Source organism: Telopea speciosissima, chromosome 7 (assembly GCF_018873765.1).
Source record: "Telopea speciosissima isolate NSW1024214 ecotype Mountain lineage chromosome 7, Tspe_v1, whole genome shotgun sequence".
Lineage (NCBI taxonomy): Eukaryota > Viridiplantae > Streptophyta > Magnoliopsida > Proteales > Proteaceae > Telopea > Telopea speciosissima.
The window spans coordinates 33,797,319-33,812,295 of NC_057922.1; the positions used below are offsets into that span (position 1 = coordinate 33,797,319).

General features: G+C 38.6%; 2 protein-coding genes and 1 pseudogene across 2 annotated transcripts in view; 1 reads left to right on the forward strand and 2 right to left on the reverse strand.

Annotated features, from left to right (window-relative positions):
• LOC122667841 (cell division control protein 48 homolog C-like) overlaps positions 1–14,977 on the reverse strand; it is a 91,537-nt gene that overhangs the window by 56,127 nt on the left and 20,433 nt on the right. The window contains 1 exon segment of the mRNA XM_043864290.1: positions 12,895–13,047. Within this exon segment, the coding sequence (XP_043720225.1) occupies positions 12,895–13,047 (153 nt within the window).
• LOC122667844 lies at positions 101–2,654 on the forward strand (annotated as a pseudogene).
• LOC122667843 lies at positions 4,026–5,781 on the reverse strand. The gene is made up of 2 exons (XM_043864291.1): positions 5,644–5,781; positions 4,026–4,275 (listed from the first exon to the last, which is right to left on the reverse strand). Exons 1-2 carry the CDS (start codon positions 5,694–5,696, stop codon positions 4,083–4,085), a joined length of 246 nt encoding a protein of 81 aa, XP_043720226.1. The 5' UTR covers positions 5,697–5,781; the 3' UTR covers positions 4,026–4,082.

A 14,977-nucleotide genomic window follows, 5' to 3' on the forward strand; every position in this document is an offset into this window, starting at 1 on the left:
TCTAGTGTCATTGATTCGTACCACAATATAGTCTACAGTGGATGTTTTAGATCAGCCAATTTTGGTTTCTGAGTAGTGGTCTTGTAGAGCCCCATTTGAGCTAATTGCAGTACTTCTTATGCCATTATATGCAAGTGGGACTTAAATTGAGAGTGACAAAGTTCAACTGTTATAGACAAACTCAACTCCCTTTTATGAGTATGATTTCAATCTCTTTAGTTCTGCTAATGGGTGCCAACAGTGGCTTTGGATCATAGAAGCGATGGTTAGAGTGGTGGAAGGAGACACAGAGCTCCTATCAGATGTCGAAGTCGTATGCACCCATAGTTGGGAGTGACCGCAGGAGGGCTTGCATTGGTAGTGATAGTCATTGTGTTCATATGGTTTTGTGTGTTACAGTGTAAGAACTCAAACAAGAATTCCGAGACCAGTTCTTCAGACCCATCTACACTAGGTAGGACCTCATTTGAATAAGGCATGTTGAATTCTTCGGAGCTATGCATGTTTTGATAATGACTCTTTCTCTCTCCTGCTGAGGTTTACAGTGGAGCGGAACAGGCGGGCTGGATCAAGTTCAGCAGGAGATGTCAATCTATCAGGACCACAGGAAGGGAAGCAGTTCATGCTGGATGAGTTGGAGGATGCAACAAAGCAACTCAGTGAAAGCAATGTCATTGGACATGGTAGTTTTGGGTCAGTCTATAAAGGTTTGCTAAGCGATGGAACTGTTGAAGCAGTTAAAAGGCGTCCAGGTCTTCCCAGATAGGAATTTGTAGAAGAGGTTTAACTATTTTCATCCTAACTGATGTCTTAGTTCAATTGTCTGTTATCAGTTGGAAGTGACAAGGACAAGGTTCTTTTGGGTTTACAGATTCTACTGATTTTGAAAGCCTTTGTTTGTGCCTTAAGGATCATTTGGACTTATTCTTCTTAAAAGACTTTAAAGGTGCTTCAGTTTAAATACCTAATTAAATAAAGCTTGTTAATATCTAAAGAAAGATAAACTGTAAGAACCATAGAACTAAAAATGATTTTGCATGAAATGTGACACCATCTGACCATCATGTGGTAAAACAGGCATGCTATCTATCGGAGATTCAGCACCGAAACCTAGTTAGCCTTCTTGGTTACTGCCAAGAAGATGACTATCAAATGTTCGTTTTTGACTACATACACAACGGCAATGTATGTGATCATCTATATGGTAAGTCTCAATTTGTTTGAAATGGTTCTGACTGTCAGTATGCATGAGATACATGAGTGCTTATTACTTTTTGCAACAGGTATTGGACAAGGATCAAATACACAACTGGAGTTCAAGCAAAGGCTTTCCATAGCTCTAGGGGCAGCTAAAGGTAGATATACCAACAAAATCCAATGAGGCTTCTTTCAACCTTGCCAAGAAGGAGATTAACTGAAGATATCATAAATTCACACCAAATGTAAATTTTCAGGTCTCCATCATTTGCATTGTCTGAAACCTCCTGTGGTACACAAGAACTTCAAAACAGCTAATGTCATGGTTGATGAAAACTTCATGGCTAAAGTTGCAGATGCAGGGGTTTCTAAACTACTTGAAAGGATTGAAGAAGCAGGTCCATCATCAAGGTCAATTGCTCGCAACGTTTTTCAAGATCCAGAGTATATTCCTTACTTTCACTCATGTTCCTTTGTATGAAGAATCAGATTGGATCTTCTTTAATCTTTGACTGATCAAACATGGGTGCACTTGTTCAGGACAGGAGAATCGAGATTATTCTCTGAAATGAGTGATTTATACAGCTTTGGAATATTTCTTTTGGAGCTTGTAACTGGACAGGAGGCTTCACAAATTAACCTGGGATATGGTGAAAGCTTGGAGCAGTGGGTAAATAAGCATACTCTGTACATACTTTATTTGCAAAATGCAGCTAATATTTAAGCACTTAACATCCAAAATGATGGTTGTACATAGAGATAGGAAAGTTTACAATACCAGTAAATAGCAAGTGCATCACAGTCCATATGCGCAAGCGATTCATTGCTTTGAGTTGGGAGTGGTTAAGATGCATCCTGTTTCAGCCTTTTTAACTTGTTCTTTTTAATTTTTGTTTAAATTTCTCTAGTTCTATATAATTGGGACTATTGCTTGTCTTCACAAGCTGAGGGTATGACCTGTTTCTGTGATTAAGTATACAAATATAACAATGAAAGGTAAGTCTAATTTTAACATCAGGATGACAATGCACTTTCTGCTTTTCATTTCACCCTAACACTAACTTGTCTAAGGGGAATCTGATTTTGGATTTCATTACTAATTTATCTCCAACATTGTGAAGGTTAAATCACATGCTAGTTCAAACAATCTTGTTGACTGTCGACTGGCCGGCAACTTCACTTTGGAGGGTATGAAGGATCTGATCAAGTTGACATCCTGGTACATGAGCTTAGAGAAACTAAAAATGGAAATGGTTGTAACAGAGCTTGATCGAATTCTAGAAAAGGAGATGACATTGACCACAGTCATGGGTGCGGGTAATGCCACAGTTACTCTAGGGAGCCAATTATTTACTTGAATGTGAAAAATCTGAAAATGAATAATTCTCAGTGTTCTGGTCTTACTTGACCACACTTGTGGAAGCCAAATTAGAGGAGTTAGCTATGGTTTCATTTTGTTTTTTGGATGTTTAAAAGCAGTTCTCATTAGCTTCTATTTGGGGTGGATGTACATTAGAATTTAATTTTTAACAAGAATGTACAATAACAATTCTGCCATCCATGAAAATTAGTTCGGGCATTTCTACCAACTGCCAAAAGAAAAAAAACAAATTCATCTTTTCTCTCCTACAGTATTTATTTATTCTTTTAGAAAGAACATAATTGTAGCCAACTAGTTAAAAGACATTCAAACTAAAGCAACTTGTTTTGCCATATGGACTAAGTTTTGGATCATTAATAGTTGAAGAAAGACATGAGCATGCCACATTTTAAATTTGAAAGCCTACGTCAAGCATATGACCCACCATGTACAAGACTTCCCCCCTTGTTTCATCTATTATGTCTAATACAAAACAGGAAAACAAATGTGGAGATATCAAATTAGTCTAGAAATAGATCCCTGGTTAGATGGTGATATCAAATATGTCCACTAAAATTGAATGCCATCAGATATACTACATGGTCAATGTCTAGCTGTGTTGTGGTTAGAAAACCACTTCTAGAATTTGAATTTCATTTGAACAATTATGCTGTGTGTGTGTTTTATTTTTTTGGTGGTGGTGGGGGGGGGGGGGGGGGTAGGGGGGGTAGTCAGTTCTAAGTAGTAATCTAGGGAAGAAAATTTTCAACACAAGTCCCCAACCAGACACAAACATGACAAGGATTTTAAAGGTTAATATCTTCTGCTAATTTTGCTCAATCAACCTGAACATCATTTTCTTAACAGCTTTTGGTGCCTCTGAAGTCTCCGACCTTTACAAAACAATGAAAACATTGGACAAGAAATTTTTTTTCTACGGATACTAGGACCTTGTTGGAGATTGACAATGGACACGAGGAAAAGTAATCAGTGAAAACTGAAAACCATTCAACGGGAATCTGGAGAGCAAATATTCTGATGGATATCAGGATTGCTTGTCAGCCAGTGTGGATGAGATGTTGACTGGGGTTTAAAAGTTCTCTACTGGGTTTGTTTTATTTATGAATTATCCAGTACTTTCATTTATTTAGCCAGCTCTGTTCATCAGCCAGATTGGACCATTCAGGGTCAAAAGGTTTTGTCCTACACTTTTCAAAGGGCCGGGGCAGGGAAAATGAACTTTGTTTCTCATTTACCAGAAAAATCAACTTTCTCAGCATCACATAACATGAAAAATACAGAACTCATTTATCAGAAAAGGGAAATACAATTTCTCAGCATCATAAAACATGAAATATACAGTACTAAAAAAAATGATGTACATCACCCATGAAATTTATTGTTTTTCAGAAAAAAATTTATTAGAAATGATGCAAAAAGAAAATTTTATTTCAGTTTGAGCATAAGTAAACAGGAACTGTCATTCTAGTCCAATATCAAATGAAAGAAAATCACAATTAATCTATCATATACGAATGTGATTGTTCAAGATGTTAGCTCTCTTCTCCATAGTCGCATTCCTCCTCCAATTCTCAACTGCTCTTTCAACTATGGCCTTTGCCTTGTGTATCTCTTCAGCTGAGAACTTGTGTTCCACGATGCCCAAAGGCCCTGGCTGCAGTACCTTAATTACAGTCTCCATCTCTTGCTCCAGCTGCCTGTGAAACAACCAACAGTAAGTAAGCCAAGAGATACAACAAAACTTACAGGGATACAAACAACAGTTATCCATAAGAGGCAACTGGAGGAAAATAACCTACAACTTGAACTAATTCACACACCTAGCACATAAAAGACAAGCGATTAAAAGGAGACCAGTTCTGATATGTATGCTTAACTAAAACAACCACTCATCAACGTTCTTGCAGACACATGATACTTTTGCTCCAGTGACCTCTTTCTGATCTTTTAAAAGTATCTATATGCAATGAAAGTTGTTATCTGTATGGCTGCCGGAGCCTTGAAATTGAAATTGGCCAGGGTCTTCTATGGCATTATTAATCAAGAAGGGGGCCCTTCTAAGGTTTCTAATTATCCAAGTTCAGGGACCCTGATGAATCTAATATAACTAAAATTAAAGGGTATGGTCCATTTCTTTCCACTCCCGCCCCCCCCCCCCCCCACCCCACCCCTACAAAAGAAAAAAAGAAAGGCAAAAGAAGTTTAGGGGGGAAAAAAAAACCCCAGGATAGAGTTCATTCTACAGCAATTCTTCAAGTTCATCTGGCCATCTGGGTTCATTTGGGTTGAAATAACAAAACATGGATAAGGGTAAGGGAAGTATGTTGGTGGTAGCTCATCCACATCCAAGAGTTTTGCATTAAAATCAGTAAACAGAGGGAAGTATTCACGATTTTGAGGACAAAATCAAGCAATATTAACAGTTTAATCGATTATTAAATACTAGTGAGTAGTGACCCATGATGGTTCCTTCGAACTAGCATGAGCATCATTATCACTATAGAGTACATCTTTAACATCCCAGGTTTTGTAATAGCTAAGTACTTCTGGGCTAGAATTATCATAAAAATCATACCCCGGGGCGGACTATCACCAAAATTATCAGTCATCAGTGAAAACAAGTAGAGTTTTGATATATCATAATGAACACAATATAATAACATCCCCGGAATTGACCTCCCAGACCCCTGCTTCCTCCTTTAATGACAAAGATCCAAAACAACAATACGAGGAGGAATCTAACTTTAGGTCATGTCAATGAGTCAATCTTTAGGAGATACAAGGTATTTCAAAGTAACGATACTAACAATTCAATAACTATCTACCAGCAACTGAACTTCTAAAGTCCAAAGGGAAAAACAAGTAAACTTTATGGAATTCACACAACCCAAATCTCAAACGTTTATATTATTCTTCCAGACAGAATTTCTAAAAAACATTCCGAATACCCTTAACCATAACAAACAGTTTCTAAACAGGTAACATAGAATTTCTTAGATCAAATGGGTAGGGCACAGTTGCTGAAGCTTTATCAATAATTTTTCGGAGAAAGGAATAGAGAGTACCTGAAGTAGCCGGAAAAAGGAACGGTGTTTCCAAGGAGGCGTGCGAATGACATGATATGGGCACTCCAGAGTCCGGAGAAGAACAAATAAGATGATGAGAACTGTACGGAAATTTGAAAGAAAAAAAAAACCCTTCTCCCGCTTGCCGCCAAGGCAGACTGACTTTCAGAGTAGAGAGAGAGATAAGTTTTGTGGGTGCTTCGCTTTCTTTCGCTTTAATTGTTGTGACAAGGTTTCAGTTACATTTACCAAAAAAAAAAAAAAAAGACAAGGTTTCAGTTACAGAGAAGCGGTTTTTCTAAGTTTGTATTGTGAAGAACCAAACTCAGGAATCAGGATCTTGGTGGGCATTTTGTTTGGGGGCGAATCAGGTAAGGCCATATAGCATCATATCAAATGGTGGTTCACTATGTGCATCAACCTCATATTCCAATCATTTATGATCAGCAACCCAATTCCAGAATTAGTTGTGTCAAAAATAGATCAATTCGGTTGAACTGACGAAATTGATTGAATCAAATCGAATCGATCAATTAAATTCTTCATCGGTTCAGTATTGGTTATGGTTTGTAGAAACCGCTAAGAGACCGAATTTACTATTTGGACCAAAATCCAAAAAAAAATTTGATAAAATTTAGGGAAAGAGACGCCACCTAGTCGTGCCAGACACGCTGCTTCTGCGCCCTAACATAGGAGCACACGGAATGATCGTTACACCCCTAGTCATTTATGGGGTTCCCGGGGGTACATCGATCATTTCACTTGCCCATGTGTCAGGATGCTGGGGCGGTGTGTCTACCGCGACCAAGTGGCATTCTCTTTCCCTAAAATTTATTAGGGAAGAAGAACGTTGTGCGATCATGTGACCTCTGCACCAACATGGGAGCCAATGAGGGGACGCGTAGGGGCATCGAAAGGGGTTTTTTCATTTTGTAGGGAGGTAGGCAGGTGCACGTGACCATGCAGTGTTCTTTTCCCCAATTTAGTGTTTTTACATTTTATTTTTTTTTTCTTTCTATAAATGAAAATTCGAGACCAAACCGATAAGAGACCGTTGAAAGAAACCGATAAAGGACCGAAAAATGACCATACCATTAACTATCAATTTTGGTTTTGTTCTTGTATATGGAACATTTCATTGGTTCAGTATTGGTTTTACCTGAAATACACCCCAAAAAAAAACCAGACCAAAATGACGGTTGGACATCTCTATCCAGCATGTACAAGTCACCAACAACTTTTCCCATAATGAATCAACAATGTAATTGAAGACGATCTTTAATGAAGATTATGCAGGTGGTCTCTGTAGGTGGCAGGAGTCCACCGTAAGAGCATATGGAGTATTTCCTATTACATTGATCACACTGAGAGCAAACGGTAAAAAGTGAGAACTCAAATTATCTTCTATTTTTAGTAAATAGTAATTATTATGTAAAATATTATTTACAAGATATTATACATGGAAATAAACAAAGCTTATTCATGTTAAATATGAGCAAGGTTTAAAATATCGGAATCGAGTATTGTATTATCGAAAAGTTGATTCTGAGAGACATATAGTATTGTATCAAAAAGAAAGATGCAAGATATGCTGCTAGATACATATGACAATGGTTTTTAAAAAATATGGAATAAATGTTTAGGATATATATACAAAATACAGTTTTGAAACCCATGTGTAAAAAAGAGAATAAAGTACAACGAGACAAATGCATTCAATTGATTATAAGCATCGTTTTTTTTTTTTTTTTGGTGCACCTTTGAATCATTCAGGGACTCCTATTTTCACTTGTTTGAAGAGGATTGTGACTTGTGAGTTCCATATTATGAGGTTGAAGTGTTTGTGGTTTTTGGGTATCAATTGGTCTTATTAGTCTGCCTACGTCATTCAGATCCCTGATCACTTGTATCTCTATATATTTTGTTGATCTCCAAAGGTTGAGGGTATTGTTGTCAAGATGACTAGACGACCCAAGGAGTTGGACTGGGTCTTGTGGACACCTAAGCGACACCAAGAAGTCGCCCAGACACATAGGCGACACCTAGATATCAACCATGCCCTAGTTTATAATCTCCAAGAGGTTGCTGCCAAGTCAGAGCGACTTGGCAGCAATGGTTGATGAATAGAGCTTTGTCAAAGGTATACATGGGCTTCTTTCACATTCCAGATTTCTTGCATGCCACAATTGACAGGGGAAAAACCAGTGGTGAATCTAGCTGTGAGTACTGGTCCTCTCTCTTTTCCTTTTTCATTCTGTAAACCACATTATTTCAGTTATATATAATTTAAGGAAATAAGTAATATTTCAGAACCAGTAAAATCAAAGATAATGTACATCTAATCTAAATCTAATAATTTAATGAGGTTTTCTAGTTCATTGGTTCAACTCAATCGAAGTCTCATCATCATGCTTGCAGATCAAGTCTCTTCTGCATTACTCCCCAAGATACCATCATGGAATGTCAAGTTAAACATGGAAAAAGTAAACATCATCTAGGGAAATAAATTTAGGAAATTCATTTACATACCACTGCTGCAAGATCAGCACCACTTAGATTTTCGCAAGATTCCTTCTGCCCAATGGTCATCAAATCAACATCAGCATCAATAGGCTTCTTGCGACCCAATGTCTTTAAAATCAATCCACGTTCATCAGGATTAGGCAGAGGTACATATAGAAGTTTCCCAAACCTGCCTGGCCGTAAGAGAGCAGGATCCATCACCTCAGGCCTGCTCATACCACCATAGCAAGAAATGAACCACTAAATGAATGGGGAAGAAAATAGAACTTTAATTGCTAAAACAGCAAGACCCCCAAAAATAAATATACAAAAAATACCTATTTGTAGCACCAATGACGAAAACACCATGCCGCTGGTCAGCACCATCTAGCTCTATGAGCAACTGCAATTACAAAGAATACCATTTCTCAGTCCCAAGTCACGAATAAAGATTCTTGGGGGTAGGGAGGAGGGGAGAGAGAGAGAGAGAGACTGTTTGTGTCATAGGTAACCTGGTTCAAAAGCCGCTCAACAACCCAACCACCTTCTTTTCCACGTGTTGTTGTCAAAGCATCCACCTACAAAATTTATGCAACACCACATGTTAGAGAAACATAAATGTATTCATTAGGGTCATTGTGCAACAAAAAAACAAACACCTAAATGCCCAATGGCATTAATGAGGGTGCCATACTAAAACCGAACATGGTAAGAATCCTCAATTCATACTCAGATCAGAAATTGCAATTGCTAAACCAACAAGATAACCATATATTAGAGGTCAAAGCTTCAAGTTTCAAGTAATTTCAAATTTTTATTTTGTTTGGGATTCTGCATAGTCTCACTTATCAGCCAACTCTCCTACAATACAGGCAACACAAACTGAATTTCAGCAGAAGTGACTGATGCCAAAACTAAGACCTTACACTCCCAGATAAAAGGCCACAACAAAGAGTTGAACTTGAAAATTTCCACAATGTTTTTTAAGATAATTAAAAGATTAAACTCGCTTTATTTGCTTTTTTGTTCATCTGCATGCAAAGAAAGCAAGATGTATGTATAGATTTAGTACACATAACTATCAAACCATACCCTGATTTTACAAGTTATGGGTCATACTAAATCATACATAAATTACTGAAGGAGCGCCGTCGATACAAAGGGTAAATCAGTCCTTTGCCACCCATGACGTAACACAGTAGAAGCAGCTCTTAGCTGGGAAAACGCCAGCCAAAGTAGACCTACTCATCAAGAATACTCTACAACTTAAGCACAAAGAGGTTCATCAGTTTGTAATCTATGTTGATTATGTACAGTTAATATATGGAACCAAAGAGGGGTAATGGAAAAGGGAGAATCAAGAATGGATGGTGTTCAATCCAGTAGTATTACATGTCAAAAGTCAAAAAGGAGTTCCTGAAGGGAAAATTAAGTAGAGTACTACCACACAGAAAAAACAGAAGTTAAGATGGAAGGTTGGTCAATAACCCTCTATTTACTTACTTTTCTCAGTTCTTTCATCTACAAGGATGGAGATGTTACAAAGGACTGCCCAAAGTCAGATCAGTGTGTGCGAAGTCCTGTTGTGATCCTGAAGTATAAGTGACCAGCATTCTTGTTAGACTCAAGAAAAAAGTTTATGAAACAACAGTTAGACAAGCTGGGTTAAGGATCTTGATATTGAGGACCAGGAATAGGCAAACTCAGTAATTAATGCATCACATGTAAATTAGACTCCAACAGTGACAGAACAGAGGCTGAGATTGTTCCATCATATGGAATAAGTAAAAACCAATGATAGAGCCACTGAGAAAGAGGACAGGAGATAGAAATGCTCTGTGATGATCAAGGTTTGAGAAATCGGAATCAAGACCAGAATTGGTTGCCGCCCATTTCGGATCTGATTCCGATCCAGATCAGACTGAATCGTGTTGAAGCGGCTGATTACCCCCACCACCGATCCACTTTATTGGATCGGATTGAGAATCGGTAATTTAAATATTAGAATTTTAAAAAATAAAATAAAAGCTTCTACGGTCTTCTACTGCGGGCTGCAACTCTCTTTCGTTGTTCTTGGATCTCCTCTGTGCCGTCTCCCCTATTCTCTGCAATCACCACAACGCTCCTCCACCTCCACCTCCACCACCGCTCCGCCTGGTCTAACCCTACCCCTCGAGGAATCAAGTGATGACCATCCACACAGTTCATGGTCTGTACATGCAGGTAATCCGGGATAAAAAAAGGACAGGTGATGGTCTAAATGGCAGCAGGTAATGGCCATGCAAACAATAATCTGATTCTGAGAAGTCAGAGTTTGAAGCTCTAACATGGCAACAATTGCAGGTTCGAAAGAGAAGTCAGATCTGTCACCGAGTGATGATCAACAGAACTACAGAAGCCATGGATAGAATACACTGTTCAATAGGCTCAGCCCATGCAGAAAACCCTTGAAGAGACCATCAATTCTACCATTGAAGCCACTGGTTCTCATCTTTCTGAAGTTCTATCATTGTAGCAGTGGATGGAAAATTCATGAGATGAGGCTTAAGACAACCCCATGGCTTCTGTGTTTTGAGTGAGTTCTTCAATGTTCTCCGGCACCAGTTCCCCCTCCCCCTCCTCAACCCCAACCCATGTAATATCGTCCTCTGTCTTTCCCCATTTGATGATGCTACGTGTCTGCTACACATTGGACAAACCGGATGCAGTCACCTTCGTGCAGGAATTGTGGAATTCGGTCAGAGCGTCCAATTCCTGATCCGCTTCAGTCCACTCCACTGACCGGTCCATTATTCGAAGTGCGAATCGGGAATCGGATCCAGCCAATTCTGAACTGATTCGACGGGAATCGGCGATTCAATTCCGATTCCTTAAACCATGATAATGATGGCAAATCTGAAAATGTGAGCACATAAATCAATGGTTGCAACTGTTAAGAGTTCCTACTACCCATAATGCAAACCAAACGAGTAAGGCCCAAACATCAACAAAAATGCCTTTAAAAGACATCCCTGAGTACATAGTCTCGTCGCCTATTTTTTCATTGAAAATTCTACCTAAAGCTCTATTCTAATACATGAACTTTGTTCTGATTATTCTGGCATACAATATGGAGTTTTGATTCGTCTTCCATAACAATTTTGCTAACAAATGAGTTTCTTAAGCATAGGATCCTTTCCCCAATGACCCTACAGTAGTTACACCACCAAATGAGAGAAAAGCCACACCTCAACAAGCGGCGTAGACCCTTCATGACATCAACTAATGTGTTTTGAGGATACAGAGGTTTCTATATTAATTAGATGATGGGTGATCAAGGTCAAAACATAAAATCCACATACATCACACCATTATTATTTTTTACAACTACCACTCACCAAGCCAAGGTTCAAGCATTGACAACTGACACTATCAGCCTTTTCTCTACCATTGGGTACATAATTATGAGTGTTATCACATTTAAAAAAAAAAGGTTAGAGATTAAGAAACCAATACCTCATCAAAGAAAAGTATGCAAGGAGAGCATGTTCTTGCACGACTGAATATTGTTCTAACTGCCAACTCACTTTCACCAACATACTTGTTCAGAAGTTCTGGGCCCTAAATAGTGAACAGAACATGATCATAAGTATGCTCTCGTAAAGTGTCAAATGTGGGCCCATCAAATGCTAAGATTGTTGGAAGACATCATGGATAAATGACAAACAAAACATCATGACAGTGATAACGATTAAATATGAAACCACATAATATTATGACAGTGATGACGATTAAATACGAAACCTTTATGTGTATGAAATTGGCTCCTGCTTCATTTGCTACAGCTTTGGCAATCAATGTTTTCCCACAGCCGGGAGGTCCATAAAGTAAAAAACCTGTCTCTAAATCCACTCCGAATTCCTATTGAGAAGCAACCACTAAAAGTCATACATAGTCTCATCAAGAGGAAATTAAATTCCAAATTATATGCTTAAGAGTAGTAGAAGTAAATGTCTAAAAACACGTATGGAGAATGGCATCCCCATTTACAAAATTAAAGGATGCAAGAGATAAAGAACATATGAATTAAGGTTGCAGAAGAAGATTTCAGAGAAGAAAAAGATGCCATAAAACATATCAAATTATTAACTTATTATATAGATTATTAAAGGGCCATTACCCAGTGCTGGTCCCGCTTATGCGGAGTCCTGGGAAGGATGAATTTGGAGTCAGCCCCAAGCTTTGGCATTTTTGCGCAAAGTGATTGCCCTCAAGACTCAAACATGGGAAGTTGCCGTGGCAGCCCAAACCTTTTACCATTGCTTTAACCAATGGCCCCTAACTTATTTATATTCTAAAACAAACATTGGTGTCCACATGTCAAGACAGGATTAGATGGTTCAGTTCTTCAAAGCCTTCAATCAAAATAAGGATCATGTTAAATGGACAGCCTAGTAGTCTTTTATAATTCAATTGATCTTAACCTCTTCCTCACTACTTACAAATCTGATACTTAAGAAAATTCATTAGATACATATAAAGTGGAACTGAAACCACGATTTTTGTAACCAACCTCCACAAATACATGGGACTAAGGCTAGTGAGATAAACATAGTTTAGAGATAGGGAAGCAGACATTTCATCTACTTTGGATACAATGAAAACAGTGAGGTGATCAGCCACACATGTCTCACCTGTTATATCTATATCTTGGCCCTATTGGAAGTCAAATGATAATAATTATTGAACCAAAAAAAGGGTAATTTTTACCTCATACTCCTCAGGATATTTTATACGTCTAACAATGTAACGGTTAAATTCTTTCCACAGTGCATCAAGCCCTCCAATATCCTCCCACTTGACATTAGGAATTGTCGAGAATCCCTCCCTTCTTGAAGAAGGTTGAACCATCTTAGCTGCTTCCTGCAGAAGTTGCAAAAACAAAACATTCAATACCAATCATACGAAATAAATTAATGAAGAAAACAACAAGAATGTTTATATCATGTACTAAAGTGAACGGGAAGATTTAGTTTTTTTTCCCCCTCTCACAAGCATATAGGCAAGGATCGAAATATTGAAATTTAGACGAACTGCATCGGTTTCAAAAAAGGGCGAAATGGTCGACTCCACCAGAAATCAAGTTCGGTTGGCATTTTGGTGAAATGGCCGAGATTACGTAATATTTAGGACATTTTGCGAAAGCATAACAAAGCCCCTTATATATAATACTCTAGTTGGCGAATTGAGACTGAAATTTGGAAGTCATTTCAACAATTTTCAACCGACACCTATGGAAGCCCCCCCCCCAAAAAAAAAAAAAAGGGACTTTTGCCAAAATTCTCTTGTTGGATTATAAGACCTTGTGGACAACTTTGGAGCATAACTCTGCCAATGTTTGCTGCTGGTCCTAAGCCCGGATAAAGGAGGGTTGGTAAGATTTAAAAATAAAAAGAAGAAAAATAGGCAAAACTCTGATTTGGTTTCAAAAATCACGAAAATTTATGGAAATATTATTGATGTGTTTTCCACTGATAATGATTATTATTGTGTTGTTCCATCATTAATCTTTGTTAATTAGATAATTACTATTTTTAGAAGTATGGAAAAATAGTTTTAGTTGGTGAAAAAATATTAGACACAAGGGAAATTTAAGAAATGGCTTTCTTATTGTGTTTTCCATACTGCGTACATTTTTGTTGCAACAGTGTAAGGTTGGACAATGGTAGACAAGGGGGAGGCCCAGCATGGAGGCTTGGTGTACCCGTTGATAAAACAAAACAAAGTCATTCTAATTATTGTGGGAAGAAGATCATTGGAGTTGGGACCACAAAAATGTAGTATCTGGCTGGCAGGTACAAGGATGTGGTCAAATACCCTAGGGTTCCTGGTGAGATGCAGAAGGCGCTGCTGACTTCCCTCATGAAGGGAGGAATAGAACTGAGGTTGGACAAGCAGAAGGCTAGGGAGAAGTTTGAGGAGGCTGTGCTGGAGTGACAGACAACACCAAGGGATATATATGATAGTGATGAGAATGTGCCTACTGATGTGGGGACAGAAGCAAAGACGAGACAGAAACGATGTGCTTAGGCACCTAGCAAAGTTACACATTGGAAGGAGCAGGATAAAGACAGTTTAGGGGAGGAGCTGGTTCCTTTAGATAAACCGCACCTGAATCTGGTGGTAGTGGTTTTGCACAGGGTAAAGATAGGGGGAGGAAGAAACAGAAGCAGACAAAATGTGAGGAGCCGCAATAGATGAGAATGAGAATGTCATTGAAATTCTTAACCAGGATCCTGCCATCTTCAGGACACAGGTTACCGGATAGAGGAAGCTGAAGCACATATGGTGTTATAACTAGAAGGGTGAAGTGGGTGATGCCGTGTCCAAGTGGTTCTTCTATCATAGTATTCCAGGCTCCCAGCCAATGCCACTGAGGGACAATACTATAAAAAATACAAGACATTGTATGGAAAGCTGGCCTAAAAAAGAAGGGGCCCGTTGAATATGTGCACATGAGCTTATGAATGACTATTTGCCCCAGCATAGACAGGAGCTCGAGAAGTACATAGAAGGCCTGAAAGGTTTCTGAGCAGAGTATGGTGTGACTGTCATGTGTAATGGTTGAACTGAACTCACTAGAAATCCATCATCAACTTCAAGGTCTATTGTAATGGTAGGACCATGTTCCTCAAATCAGTGGATGGATCCAAGGAGAGGAGCGATGCAAAGTACATCTACAAGTTGCTAAAAGTGGTAGTACAGGAGGTGAGGGTAAAGAACATTATCCAAGTGAACGGCAGCAACATCAAGAAGGTTAGAGGAGAGATTGATGAAAAACAGTAGGTACCAC

What these genes read in the sequence shown, in the direction of transcription:
- LOC122667843 (XM_043864291.1), bottom strand. Translation starts at nt 5,696, where the DNA reads ATGTCATTCGCACGCCTCCTTGGAAACACCGTTCCTTTTTCCGGCTAC. An exon ending in CCTTTTTCCGGCTACTTCAG is followed by an intron (nt 4,276 to 5,643) that starts GTACTCTCTATT and finishes GTTGTTTCACAG; the next exon opens with GCAGCTGGAGCAAGAGATGG.